Source organism: Vipera ursinii (assembly GCF_947247035.1).
Source record: "Vipera ursinii genome assembly, chromosome: Z".
Lineage (NCBI taxonomy): Eukaryota > Metazoa > Chordata > Lepidosauria > Squamata > Viperidae > Vipera > Vipera ursinii.
In genome coordinates this window covers 80,362,445-80,376,184 of record NC_139517.1, presented here as the reverse complement: position 1 = coordinate 80,376,184, position 13,740 = coordinate 80,362,445, and the positions used below count along the sequence as shown (strand labels likewise).

Sequence of the window (13,740 nt, the reverse complement as noted above, 5' to 3'; positions counted from 1 at the left end):
AAATGTAATTTGAATTCTTTCCAGCTGCTTCTAAAATGTGCATGCCTACAGTAAAAAAGCTGACTCTGTAAGTGGCAGAGCCTGTTTTCAGGATTAAGCTTCTGTGAACTGTTTGTTTCTTCCTGTCTTTCTAAGGAAGCCAGCCAAAAGGCCTGTTAAAATCTTACTGCCTCATTTGCCATTGGATTTCTAGTGATTTAAAGAGATTTGGAAAAGCTTTGAAAAAGAAATGAGCTTCTGCTCACTCCGATTGATTGCTTGAATGTTACAATGTTTTAATTGCAAGAGAGGCTGTTTGTTTACAATCTCCAAGTTTCCCCTCTCCCCTTTGGATTTGGTCGGTCCTGGGTATCAGCCATGGTGGGAGAGTGGCTGACTTTTACATTTGCAGCCCCATAGAGGTGGGAGCTCTATGGGGCATGCCTACCCAGAGTATATCTTTGACCATCCCCAGGTACAGAGTTGCAACTTGCCGTGAGAGGGTGGGGGTGACCTGTTTACTGGGGCACCCAGCTAAGTGGCAGTGCAGCTGGGTGTGGATCCAGATATTTTCTTTTCCGGCCTTCGACCCTCCTATGGACTTGATCATCTCCAGGACTACCTATTCTGGACTTGCTGGACTAACATGCGACAATATACTAGCACGGACTTGCTCGCCCTCAGGGGTGCCCCCCTCGCCTGGGTGCGACCCGCCTCTTTAAATTCTAACCTCGATGAAGGGCCCGAGTTCTGGGTCTCTGAGAGATGGCTGGGCAGGGGTAGGGGCCGTCAACATAAATGTAACAAGAGGCCCCTGATTTTGATTTTATCAAAAATTTTTACGGGGTTGGGGAGGGGGGTGGGTGATAGGGGTTGTTTGGCTTTGGGGGGCGGCCAATCAACCATAGTTCAGGCCAGACTTGGGTCTGACCGCGCGGGGGGAGAACGAGGGGTCGTTGTCTCCGGGGCTCATGAGCGGGTCGTGGGATTACCAATTCCCACGACGGGGAATGGCAGCAGGCGGATAGACAGGGGGCCATATCGTTACCGGGAGCGCTGTCTCCGCTATTTGCAAGCGGTGGGGCGCTCCGACCCTCTGCTTCTTTCCCGAGGTTCCGGGAGCGAGGATGTGCAGCCTCCTGAGCTCCGGCTGGTGTACCTGAACGCCAGGTCCGTGGTCAACAAAGCTCCCCTCATTAGGGATTTAGTTGAGGGTGAGCATGCGGACCTGGCTTGCATCACGGAGACTTGGTTGGGCCCAGAGGGTGGGGTCCCTTTGGTTGATCTTTGCCCACCAGGCTTCCGGGTGCTACACCAGCCTCGAGCTCAGGGTAGGGGTGGGGGAGTGGCGGTGATCGTTAGGGAGACCTTATGTCCGCGGGAGACCACCGTTCCTCAGATAGTCGGGTGTGAGTCTCTCTTTATGAGATTTGGCTCTGGGGCGCAGTTGGGCTTGCTGCTCGTGTACATTTCGCCTAGTCGCACAGCGGCAGCCCTGCCCGAGCTGCTCGATGTCCTCTCAGGGTTGGTGGTTGAGTTCCCCAAACTTATAGTTTTGGGAGACGTCAACCTACCATCCCTGGGAGGTTCATCTGAGCTTGCTCGGGAGTTCATGGCTTCCATGACGGCCATGGACCTGACGCAGGTAATTTCTGAGCCAACTCATGAGGGAGGCCACACCCTTGACCTGATTTTCTTATCTGGACGGTGGTTGGATGATCTTGGTGGGGGCTTTCCACTTACTATGCCCCTGTCATGGACCGATCATCACCTCCTGCGGCTGGTCTTCCATTTTGCCACCCCTCGCCATGGAGGTACGGAGCCAACTAGATGGTACCGCCCCAGACGCCTAATGGATCCTGAGAGATTCCAAGCGGCGCTGGGGTCTCCACCTGCCTCCATTGCTCACAGCTCGGCGGATGCCTTAGTGGAAGCCTGGGAAAGGGCAGCCACTGAGGCACTCGACCGGGTTGTACCCTTGCGGCCCCTGACCCGGCGCAGATCCCAGCGAGCTCCATGGTTCTCCGCGGAGCTCCGGGAGATGAAGCGGCGGAAACGGGGCCTAGAGAGCTGCTGGAGGTCCAGCCGATCTGAACCCGACCGATTGCAGTTAAGAACCTACATTAGGTCTTATCTCGCTGCGATGAGGGAGGCGAGGTGTAATTACTTCTCCACCCTCATCGCGTCCGCAGACAATCGCCCGGCCGCCTTGTTTAGGGTGACTCGCTCCCTTCTTAATCAGGAGGTGAGGGAGGATCCCTTTCAGGGTCGTGCCGAGGAGTTTGGTCAACATCTGTCGGATAAAATCGCTCGGATTCGGACCGGTTTGGACTCCAGCTGGGCAGAGTCTGACGATCAGGACACGGGCGGTCTTGTCAATGTTATCTGGGAGGAGTTCGATTCTGTGACCCCTGATGAAGTGGACAGGATTATGGGGAAGCTGAGTTCCACCACATGCTTATTGGACCCGTGCCCTTCTTGGCTGGTTTACGCAGCTAGGGAGAGGACACGAGGCTGGCTCCAGGCGGTTATATCTGCTTCTTTGAGTGAGGGTTATTTCCCCACCGTCTTGAAGGAGGCGGTGGTGAGACCTCTCCTCAAGAAGCCTGCCTTGGACCCAGCTGTATTGAACAACTTCCGTCCAGTCTCCAACCTTCGCTTTCTTGCGAAGGTTGTTGAGAGTGTGGTGGCGCATCAGCTCCCTCTGGTCCTGGATGAAGCGGATTATCTGGACCCTTACCAATCGGGTTTCAGGCCCGGGCACAGCACGGAGACGGCATTGGTCGCTCTGGTGAATGATCTCTGGAGGGCTCGGGATAGGGGGTATTCCTCTGTCCTAGTCCTATTAGACCTCTCGGCGGCTTTTGATACCATCGACCATGGTATCCTGCTGCAGCGTCTCAGGGGATTGGGAGTGGGAGGCACGGTTTTTCAGTGGTTCTCCTCCTATCTCCTGGGACGCTCGCAGTCGGTGTTGGCAGGGGGGCAGAGGTCGACCCCTAGGACTCTCGCTTGTGGAGTTCCTCAGGGGTCGGTCCTCTCGCCTCTCCTGTTCAACATCTATATGAAGCCGCTGGGTGAGATCATTCGTGGTTTTGGAGTTGGGTATCATCAATATGCTGATGATACCCAACTTTTTATTTCGACCCCAAACCACCCCAGTGATGCCCTCGCTGTGATGTCCCGTTGCCTGGAGGCGGTTCGGGTCTGGATGGGGAGGAACAGACTTCAACTCAACCCTGACAAGACTGAGTGGCTGTACATTCCGGCTTCCCGAGACACCTGGGATGTTCCACCTCTTTCTATGGGGGGTGAGCTTTTACCCCCTGTGGATAGGGCTTGGGAGTCCTCCTAGATTCACTTGGGAGTCCTCCTAGATTCACGACTCACTTTGGAGGATCACATAGTGGCCGTGACTAGGGGGGCTTTTGCCCAGGTTCGCCTGGTGCGCCAGTTGCGGCCCTATCTGGATCGGGAGGCCTTGTGTACGGTCACTCATGCGCTCGTGACCTCTCGCCTAGACTACTGTAACGCTCTCTACATGGGACTTCCCTTGAAGACTACTCGGAGGCTCCAACTGGTACAGAATGCGGCCGCGAGAGTTGTCTTGGGAGTTTCCCGGTACTCCCATGTTACACCTTTGCTCCGTGAGCTGCATTGGTTGCCAGTTGTCTTCCGGGTAAGGTTCAAGGTTTTGGTTATGATCTTTAAGTCCCTACATGGCATGGGTCCGCGATACCTCGAGGATCACCTGCTGCCGGCGTCGACTCCCCTCCGCCCTGTGCGCGCCCACAGAGAGGGCCTCCTCAGGGTGCCTCCTGTCAAGGAATGTCGACTGGTGGCCCCCAGGGGGAGGGCCTTCTCTGTGGGTGCTCCGGCGTTATGGAATCAACTGCCGGTCGAGCTCCGGATGGCATCAGACCTCCGATCCTTCCGTCGCGGGTTGAAGACCCATTTATTTGAACTAGCGGGTCTGGCCTGATGGGGGTACTTGGGTTTTTTATTGGTTTGTTTTAGTATTCTGGTTTTAACTTGGGCATTAATTTAATTATTTTTTAATGTTTGTATTGGTGTTTATATTTATGCCCTGTGAACCGCCCTGAGTCCCTTTGGGAGAAGGGCGGTATAAAAATCTCAATAAATTAAAATTAAATTAAATTAAAATTAAATTAAAACCAAATGCAAGTTTTAAAATTTCCTGTCTGTCTTGTCTCAGAAGATCAGTGATTTACCTTTGCAAACCAATTTGTTTCAAAGCTGAATTCTTACTCAAATGGAAAAAGTCTGCTAGTTTATTAAGCTCTCTTTGTTTCCTAAGACTGCTGAACACAGTCATAAAAATAGGCAATAAAGCTATTAGTTGTCACTGGTAACCAACTCTTGGGTCTGCCAAGGAAAAGAGCCCCTACCCTAGGAATGCAGGAGACAAATGGTGGCCAAACTGAAATGTTTAAACTGTCAGCAGAAGTATAGTGACAAAGAGAAGCACTGATTCACACCTATGTCAAGCCAAGCAAGTGTTTTTATCTGAAAGGCAAGTATCAAAGCAAAGCAATCCTACCCAATCCCACTAGCACCCATCTACGCAAGCAGCACCCAAGTGGCTGCTCAACAATAAAAGGCCTGTTCCCAACCACACAGAAGGTGCTCCTAGTGGTCAAAGGGTGAATTTCCCTGAAGTCCCTAACCACGCAGAAGGTGCCCCTAGTGGTCAAAGGGTGAACTTCCCTGAAGTCTCTGAACCCAAAGACGGCGCCCCCTGGTGGTCAAAGAGTGAAGTTCATCGAATTAGTCAAAAATATCTAGGAAATTTTCTGCATCTATCCTAACCATGGCAGAGTGTCCCATTGATCCAGAAGAGCTGGTTCAATCAGATGAGCCTAATTTGAACCAAGAAGTTGTAAGACCCAAGCGTACAATAAAACCAACCCAGAAACTCATAGAAAATTATGAGGCAACTAAGGATGAACTTTCCAATGAATTGTCAGAGCTGTGGGACAGCACCACACACACCATGACAATTTTGCTGAGTCTTAATGGTAATCCTGCTGAATTGAGAGACTCTATAGATCGCCTATCTACAGCTTATGTACGTTATCAGCGGCAGTCTAAAAAATGCATAGGTTTTTTGATAGACTTTAATGTAGATGATTCCTCAACAGAACTAATTAAAATTGAGGATCTGAACCAGCAAAGTGATCTCCTAGTGCAAGATGCAAAGAATAAAGCAAAAATCCATATTGCAGACCTGCAAGAGACCAGATCTCATAGGTCTACATCAAGTAGATGCACAGCATGCTCTGCTAGATCCTCTTGCTCCAGGGCTTCAACGATACATGACAAGCTACTAGAGGCTCGTGCGCTTGTAGAAGAAAAGGACGTGCTTGCATCCTTTGCCAAGAAGGAAGCTGAAATAGAAGCCCAGAGAAAGACCCGCCAAGCAGAGGAGGAGACCCGTCAAGCAGAGGAGGAAGCCCAGAGAAAGGCCCACCAAGCAGAGGAGAAAGCCCGTCAAGCAAAGGAGGAAGCCCAAATGAAACTTCTGCAAATAGATAAGGAACAAGCAGCTGCCCTGGCAAAGCTGAATGTCTATGAACAGGCAGCAAAGGAAAGCACCGAGGTAGATTGTTCCACCCCAATAGAAGTGGAAGATCCAATGGAACGCACCAATCAATATGTGTTACAGCATAATGTTTCCAACGATGCAGAGCCATCTTCCACACTGCCTACAAACATCACAGTCACCCCAGAACTACAAGGGCCTGCACCCCTTCAACACCACAGCACAAGTGCATCTTTGGCACTTCCCACTCACCAGTCAGAGACCACAGAACTGCAAGGACGTACACCTCCTCAACGCCAAAACACAGGCGCGTCAGCTGTGCTTCTCACAAACAGCACAGAAGTCCCGCGCCTGCCAGGGCCTAAACCTCTTCTTCAAAGCAACACAGGTGCATCAACCGTGCTTCCTACGAACAGCACCCAGACCCCAAGCCTGCAGAGACCTGCACCTATTCAACGCCACAACACAGGTGTGCCAGCACTTCAAACTGCATCACCTCTTGTCAATGACAACGCAATTCCCAACAATGATCAATGGTTGAATCCACAGCCTGCACAAACCATAGGGCATACACCACAACTGAATGCTCTTGCAACATCGTTCCATCCTGGTGCACCTTATCCATAAGTGTCTTAACAAGGAATTAAATCACTAGCACAACGAGCTTCGTTCCAGAATAGTGTTATTTAAGGGTTAATATATTTGCCAACAATGGTGAACAAAGTCTTAAATTGTTTATTTGTATACAGCAGGTAAAGCCAGGTGGTTAATTAATTCAGTTTTTTCCCAGAGAATTCACACAAATGTAGTTACAAATGAACATAATTATGAAAAATCTGCAGCACTTCAATATGTGGCTATGAATATATTAAAATTATTCAGATTGTCTCATTTTTAATAAGATGAATCATCTTATGGTGGGTCCCCCTTTCTGGATGAGGAAGTATTTTTTTCCTTATTTTTAATGAAGTGCATAAATATACCATCAGCTACAATCAGCCAATCATTTCTAATTTGACACTTTCAGAAAGCCTGTGGAATTCATTAACTTGTGCTGTTTTGTGAATAACATACATAGGTAGATAATTAATCTTCTGTTACTGAATTACATCAATAATGAAATAAGCCTGCAGAGAGCCAAGTGTACTCAGCAGAGATTTGGATTTTGGCATCAGAGTTTCCTTTGAATTACAAGTGATTTTTACAAAATAGCTTCTTATTAGTACTCTAACATTCACCTATTAAGTTCAACTGAAAGAAGTATGCAACTGAATTCCTGGAAAATGTCAAACCTCTTCAGCCCCAGATAATAAGAGATCAGCAAAATCGACAGTGACATAAAGTCAGCCCACTGAATCACCAGTCTTGGAAGAGAACTGAACTTTTCAGGACTCAAAGCCTGATTTATTCTTTTTTTCTTTAAAAAGATACTACTTATTCCAAATATACTGGGAAACTGTATATTTTGTTGTTGTTAGCCGCCCTGAGTCCCTCGGGAGATAGGGCGGGATATAAATCCCATTAATAAATAAATAAATAAATATTCAATGAAAATGGGCATTTCTAATCTTCTCATATGCATGAGAGGCAAGAAAAAAAGAAAAAGAAAAGAAAGGGAAGGGAATTAACCCTGTCTTACGCTGGCATTTTTGTAACCACATAACACTGTTTATCATTATGTGTGACCCTGAACAAAGGCAACCAAGGTTAGTGGTCACAAAAGGAACATAAAGGGTAGTTAAACTGCTGTGCCAGGAAAATTGCAGAATCACCAAAGCACAAAATGTCTATCCCCTTTAAACAACAAATCTATAGACATAGACATAGACATAGAAACAATCTTTCTTCCTCATCTCTGGATTGGGTTACTTTTTTCTGATTATCAAATTAAAAACAGAGTTGTCTGGGGGAAGATGTTAATTTTCATTAGCAATTCAGTAACCAAAAAAAAGCTTCTCCCAACATAAAACTGAGGTTTCTATTCGATCATTATTTCTTTTCTTTTTAAATTGTAACAAGAGTTGAAATTAGCCTGCCTTCACTTAAAGTAGCAACTTGGTATTCTGCAGAACAAAAAGAAAAATGAACTGGTTTCTTCATTAAAAACTGTATTAATAGAGAGTAAGGCTGAGACTTTTTCAAATCAAATTACATGTTGCTTACCTTTTTAATATCCTAGTTTTGATTTTATGTATGTATACATATATCCTAGTGCTTTGTGCATATTTTCCTTCTCAAAAATGCTATACTAGAAAAGTTGTAAGAAAAGTTAATTACCTCTTCTGATGTAAACAGAACCAACTGAGGTATCCCAGAAAGGCCTTTTTCTTTTATGTCAGGAAAATATTTGTATCTTGCCAAGTTCATTGCATACATATTGGAAACAGAGCCACCTTAAAAATCATTACATAAATTAATAAATATTTCAGGTTCTAAATTGTAAGAGTACAAGTATTCAACTATACATTTTGTATGGCTATAAGTGCTTCTTGAATATTGAGGACGTCATATGTATTCAAGCAGAACATTTAATCTCAGACAGCATAACATTGGAAGAACTAGAATGGGCTTTGTAATATAGGTATTTCTTGACTTACATTCATTCATTCATTCATTCAGCAACTGTTCAAAGTTATGCTGGTGCTGAAAAAATGGATGTATGACTGGCCCCTGTAGTTCTAGCCCAGGGGAAGGCAACCTTGGCTCTTTTATGACTTGTGGAGTTCAACTCCCAGAATTTCTAAGCCAGCATGGTTGCCTACCCCTGTTCTAGCCATCTCAGCATCCCCTGGTCATATGATCACTATCTAGGTGCTTGGATGCCAGCTCTTGATTATGACTTTGCAAGGAGCCATGGTCACATGATCTATTTGTGACTTTCCCTGTTGGTTCCCACAAGCAAAATCAAAGGGGGAAGTCAGCAGGAAAGTCAAAATTCACTCCAGTAAGTTGGTCCCACCCACAGCATTTTACTGCCCATGTAGTGCCTCTGTCAGGCCTTCTAGATCTTCTCCTAGCTAACCACCACTCATGGAAACTTCCATTCCCACACTGACACCTTTGTGGCACCTCCATGTTCTTTACCTGGAGCTTCTATTCCTTCCTGCTTAATGACCCATTACAATGGGAACTGAGATGGTTGGGATTCACTATCATTAAATGCAAGTGATGTTGCACTTTACAACTGCATTACTTACCAATGGCTATCCTGGTCCCAATCGCCATTGTAACCTGAACCTAACTTATGAACTACATGTATGGAGAGCTATCTCACTATAAGCAACAGGATGCTCCAGAAGATAAAATAATGCAGGATGCTACAATGCTTGCATAAATCATATGGTTGTTATGTAGAGATTGTCATACTTTTTACATTAAGGAACATCTTACCTGGATTAAATATACCATCTCCTCCTTCCCATCCTATATATTCAATCATTTTCTTTAGGACTGCTTCTTCCACTAGTAAAAATACTGGAGAAATTTCATAGGTATATCTGAATGAAGGAAAATGTGACATGAAACTGTTTACTTAGTTGAGTTTTATAAAATGTATGAAATTATAAAAAAACAGATAGCATGAATATTAGTATATAATTGATTCCTTCCTACTCTGCAGTACAGCCCAGATTTTTATAATAGATCTGAAAGACATTGGTGACATAAAATTGTAATTTGAGATTATAAACCTCTCCAGTCTGTTGATAATTTTAAATACCAAATCCTACCACTTCATTTCCCAAGTTCATAATAGAGGCTGGATAGACATGTAATTAACTGATTCTCCACCTATTCTGTTAAAGTATGCCCTGTATTTCAAGCGCTATATCAGTCCTTTAGAATCTGGAATCTAATTCCTGTTAATTTGTTATGCTCCAAAGAATATCATTATATTAATCTTAATATACAATCTGGCCTTGTGATGTCTCAACCCATATGCTAACATGGTAACTTTGAATATTTCCCCTCACCCTACCATCCAATATTGTAGATTCAGGGTAAACAAAATATCTACATATTCCTGATCTGACCAATGTTATATGTTACAAATAGTATTAATGTGGAAAAATTAATACACAGAGATTTTTTTTAAAAAAATCTCAATTTTGTAGTTTGTGAATTTCATTTACCATCTAAAGCTTCTTATAGTGAAAGGATACATGGACAAGAATAAACTGTGATAACAAGTTGTGAGAATTGTGTTTTTGAATAAAGGACAGTGTGACTACAGTTTCTAATGAAAGCAGTTCCTCTAAGACACCGTTTCTCAACTTTGGCAATTTTAATGTGTGGACTTCAACTTACTGGCTAGGGAACCCCAGCAGTTAAAGTGTATGTATGTTAAAGTTGCAAAGGCTGAGGAACATTGCTCCAAGAACTGTTGAGATACATGTTCCCAGATTCACCTTGTCCTAACTCAGTTGAGAAAAACAGTATTTTCTTCTAATTATTACAAGGAGACAAAGGACTTTTTCATTTGAAGCATCAAAATCCAATCCAAAGGGGAAAAAAAGGCTTTTAAACTAATATCTAAGAAATATCTAATATAAACAAATAAGCACATATAATATATTCATATGAGAAAAGAGTTCTTCTTGTATTTCTTAAACATTCTCATTATGGAGAATCCAGAGAGCTAGACTAAAAGCTGAAAGTCACTTTTCAATTGAATTTACAATCACAATGGTAACTATAGACCAGTATTTTTTGTTCTATACTGCTCAAAAATATAAAGGGAACAGAAAATAAGACATCCTACTATTAAATACAGTACATTGTGTTGTTTAAGTGTTCCCTTTATTTTTTTCAGCAGTATATTTGTTTACATGGGTATACATATAAAAGAATGAATCCTCACACTCTGTCTGTAGGAGGAAACAATTGGCCTGAAAGTTTGAATAAAGCTAACATTTCAATAAACCTGCAGGCATAGGTTCAAATTCTAAACTCAATATATGGCATATGTCCTGCAGGTAGTCCTCATATAGCAAATGACTCATTTTGCAATCACTTGCAGTTACAACAGTGATGAAAAAGTAACTTTGTGACCAATCCTTACATTTATAATCTTCACTTGTCTGTAAAACAAGAAAAGCTGAAGTAAAATCACAAATGTAGTCATGGTTTCACTTAGCTACCAATTTGTTTAATGATGTTGCTGGTCCAACTGTGATCACTAAAAGAGGTACATTTGTATTTAAATTCCCCAGTGACAAATTATTTCTGTTCATACAAAGTTGCCTGATAAAGTTATCAAAAGATAAACTCAGGAACGATGAGGAAAAAATATTTATAGGAACATTTAAGCATATAAAGGAAAGAAGAAAAAATAAGAACTAAAAATAAACCAATTGATCAGATTCAAAGACTTTAATTTAGGCTCTCTAGGTAGTTAATTTGCCAAATATCTGCAATATGCACCCCAACAATGTTATTAATAGTGATTTAAAGGAAAAAGGATCTGCCACCATTAAACAGCACTGCAAATTCAGCACCATGATTTAAAACAAAATGCACTTACACACTTGGGTTTAATGCCTCCATAATGAAACGTGCTGCTAAAGAGTAATAATCAATACCAGCATAGAGCTGATTAAAAAATCTTGGGTGATCTGTAAATAATGATGACAAAGACATATATCTGTTTAGCATTTGTGATCGTTGAAAAAATAATTTGATTCACACGTACTGCTAAGGCACTGTTGCAGAGCTCATACATTATAGCAATTAATAAAAAAAATGTAGTGGTTTAGATGTGATGCATGAACCCAGCCTCAGAACTTCTCCATTATAGATGTTTGCTGTCAGATTTTCCTTATCCAATGAAACCTTCTTGTTAGCGAAGGAAGAAAAGGGAAACATTGAAAGGCACAAAAAAACCTGAACTTGAGATAGATTCCTCTTATATCTACTCCAATTTGAGCTTTCTCTTGTTAAAGGGAGAAAGTTCCCTAAGATATTTATTTTCTGATGTTATTCTTTTCAACTTTATTATTTGATAATGAAATAAAGTATAAGACTATTGAGAAGATTTTAATTATGTAGCCAGATGTATTAGGTACAAGAAGAATGATGCTCAAGTTACCTATTTAAAATTTCCAGTTTTAATTCATTTTATTTATTTTAAAAGGGTCAACCCTTCCAGAAATATATTAAGAGACGTATAAATGGTCCATCATTTAATAAACAATATCACAAATGATTTGAAATTGACTTTCCTATAATTCCTGTTTTATGTCCTTTCAAGACACACAAGACATTTAGAGAAATAAACAATTAGAATAGGTTATTTTACACAGAGATGGCTTAAAGGCTTTACACAATAGATAAAATGGTTCTATATAATTGCTCATATAAAAAATAACATAAATCAGACCCAGTGTACCTATTTTGATTCATCTCAGTGTAGATTTAGAAATGTTACCTCTGAATCTTTCATCAATTAATAAATAGTGTAATGTTAATAGGTGCTTAGGCTGGACATCTTTTTTCAGCAAAAAAAATAAACGTTTAAAGTTTACTTAAAGACATATTGCTAAGTGGTAATGGAATTATTAGTCAAATATTCTATAAAAGTGGCCTCTAAACAGCTATATAATTAAATGCTCCTTTTATGTGAATGGACTAATAACATTCTTTAGTAGTCTTATCATCTTCAGAAAATTGCTGTGAATTTTCATTAGCTAGCCATATTTTCCAAAAAGGTAATTAACCTTTTGATCACTCATTATAAAATAAATATTGTTTTGAAGATAGTACTTTGATTCTTGTTTAGCTGGCTCAGTGGGTTAGGACGCTGAGCTTGTCGATTAGAAGGTCAGCAGTTTGGTGGGTCGAATCCTGAGTGCTGTGTAACAGAGTGAGCGCCTGTTACTTGTCCCAGCTTCTGCCAACCTAGCAGTTCGAAAGCACGTAATAATGCAAGTAGAAAAATAGGGACCACTACAGTGGGAAGGTAACAGTGTTCCGTGCGCCTTTGGTGTCTAGTCATGCAGGCCACATGACCACGGAGATGTCCTTGGACAAGCGCTGGCTCTTCGGCTTTGAAACGGAGATGAGCACCAGCCCCTAGATTTGGAATCAACTAGCACACATGTGCGGGGAAACCTTTACCTTTACTTTAATCCTTGGTATTAAAATCTCCTCCTGGCCTCAGGCTATAACTCTAGATGCTCACAGGTTCTGACAACTCAGACGACATGTATTAGTGAAACCCAATTTGCAATTTATGTAATACCAGGATTTCTGCATTATACTCAGCCATGATTCAAACACAGCTTATTGAATATGGCACAAATGCCTGATATTCAAATACTGCACTAAGCCATAGACTTGTGGATTACAAGTCACAGAGTCTGAGTTTCCCCTAAGACATTAAGCCAAAGTCAAACAAGCCTAGAAAATATGTTGAATATTGTCAGTATGGGCTGATTAATAACTGCATTCAGAAATCTGAGTTAATTGGAAAGTTTTCTACTCTATAAACATTTTATATTGTATAGATCCTCAATGTATTTCAGATTATATCCATGTTTATTATATAAACATAAAGCATAAAAAGGGAGATGGTCTAGTATAGTTAAATTAACAGGAATACTAAAAAGCTATTCCAGTGTACTTGTTATCCAATGATCTTGAAATCTTTCTTTCAACATAACATCTCTGATAGTGTATGTCTCTGCTTGCCTGTCTCCAACTAGGTTCCAAGACCATTTTTCTTCTTGCTTCCAAAACTTTCTACTTAGAATTTCCAACCCTGATTACATTTTTGAGTATGTATATTTCAATGAACTTGGATATATTTGTTGTTCCTATAAACTGCCTAGGATTATGTAAAATAAGCAGGTTAGAAACAATTTTAAATAAAACAGATCATAGGCAGACATTAAACTGAATTTAAAAAACTAATAAAAATGCACTCTCACATAGCTATTCAGCAGAGCATGGAGATAAGCAGTAAAATGTTTTGTTGCAATTGCTGCTGTATGTTCCAAATTGTGCTCTTCAATTATCACAGTCAATTCATTCCTCTACCCAGGACACATTCACACTTTGTCATAATCATGCCCGGATTTCTGCACTATGTTTAAACACTTATGATATACTAATTTTATTTATTAACTTTTGCTATTTACTTGCAAGTGACTTTTATTAATTCTCAACATATTTTGGTTCATCATTATCACCAACAACTATTT

The 13,740-nt window shown here is 41.8% G+C and overlaps 1 protein-coding gene across 4 annotated transcripts in view; it reads right to left on the bottom strand.

Annotated features, from left to right (window-relative positions):
- GADL1 (glutamate decarboxylase like 1) overlaps positions 1-13,740 on the bottom strand; it is a 142,983-nt gene that overhangs the window by 85,886 nt on the left and 43,357 nt on the right. For all 4 annotated transcript variants that reach the window (XR_014494075.1, XR_014494076.1, XR_014494077.1 and 1 more), the window contains exons 4-6: positions 11,064-11,154; positions 8,933-9,039; positions 7,820-7,935 (exon numbers count right to left, since the gene is read on the bottom strand). Coding sequence is in view for 1 of the 4 variants with exons in the window: in XM_083376150.1 (XP_083232276.1) it covers positions 7,820-7,935; positions 8,933-9,039; positions 11,064-11,154 (314 nt within the window). In the remaining 3 variants the exon portion in view is untranslated. The remainder of the gene's footprint in view (positions 1-7,819; positions 7,936-8,932; positions 9,040-11,063; positions 11,155-13,740) is intronic.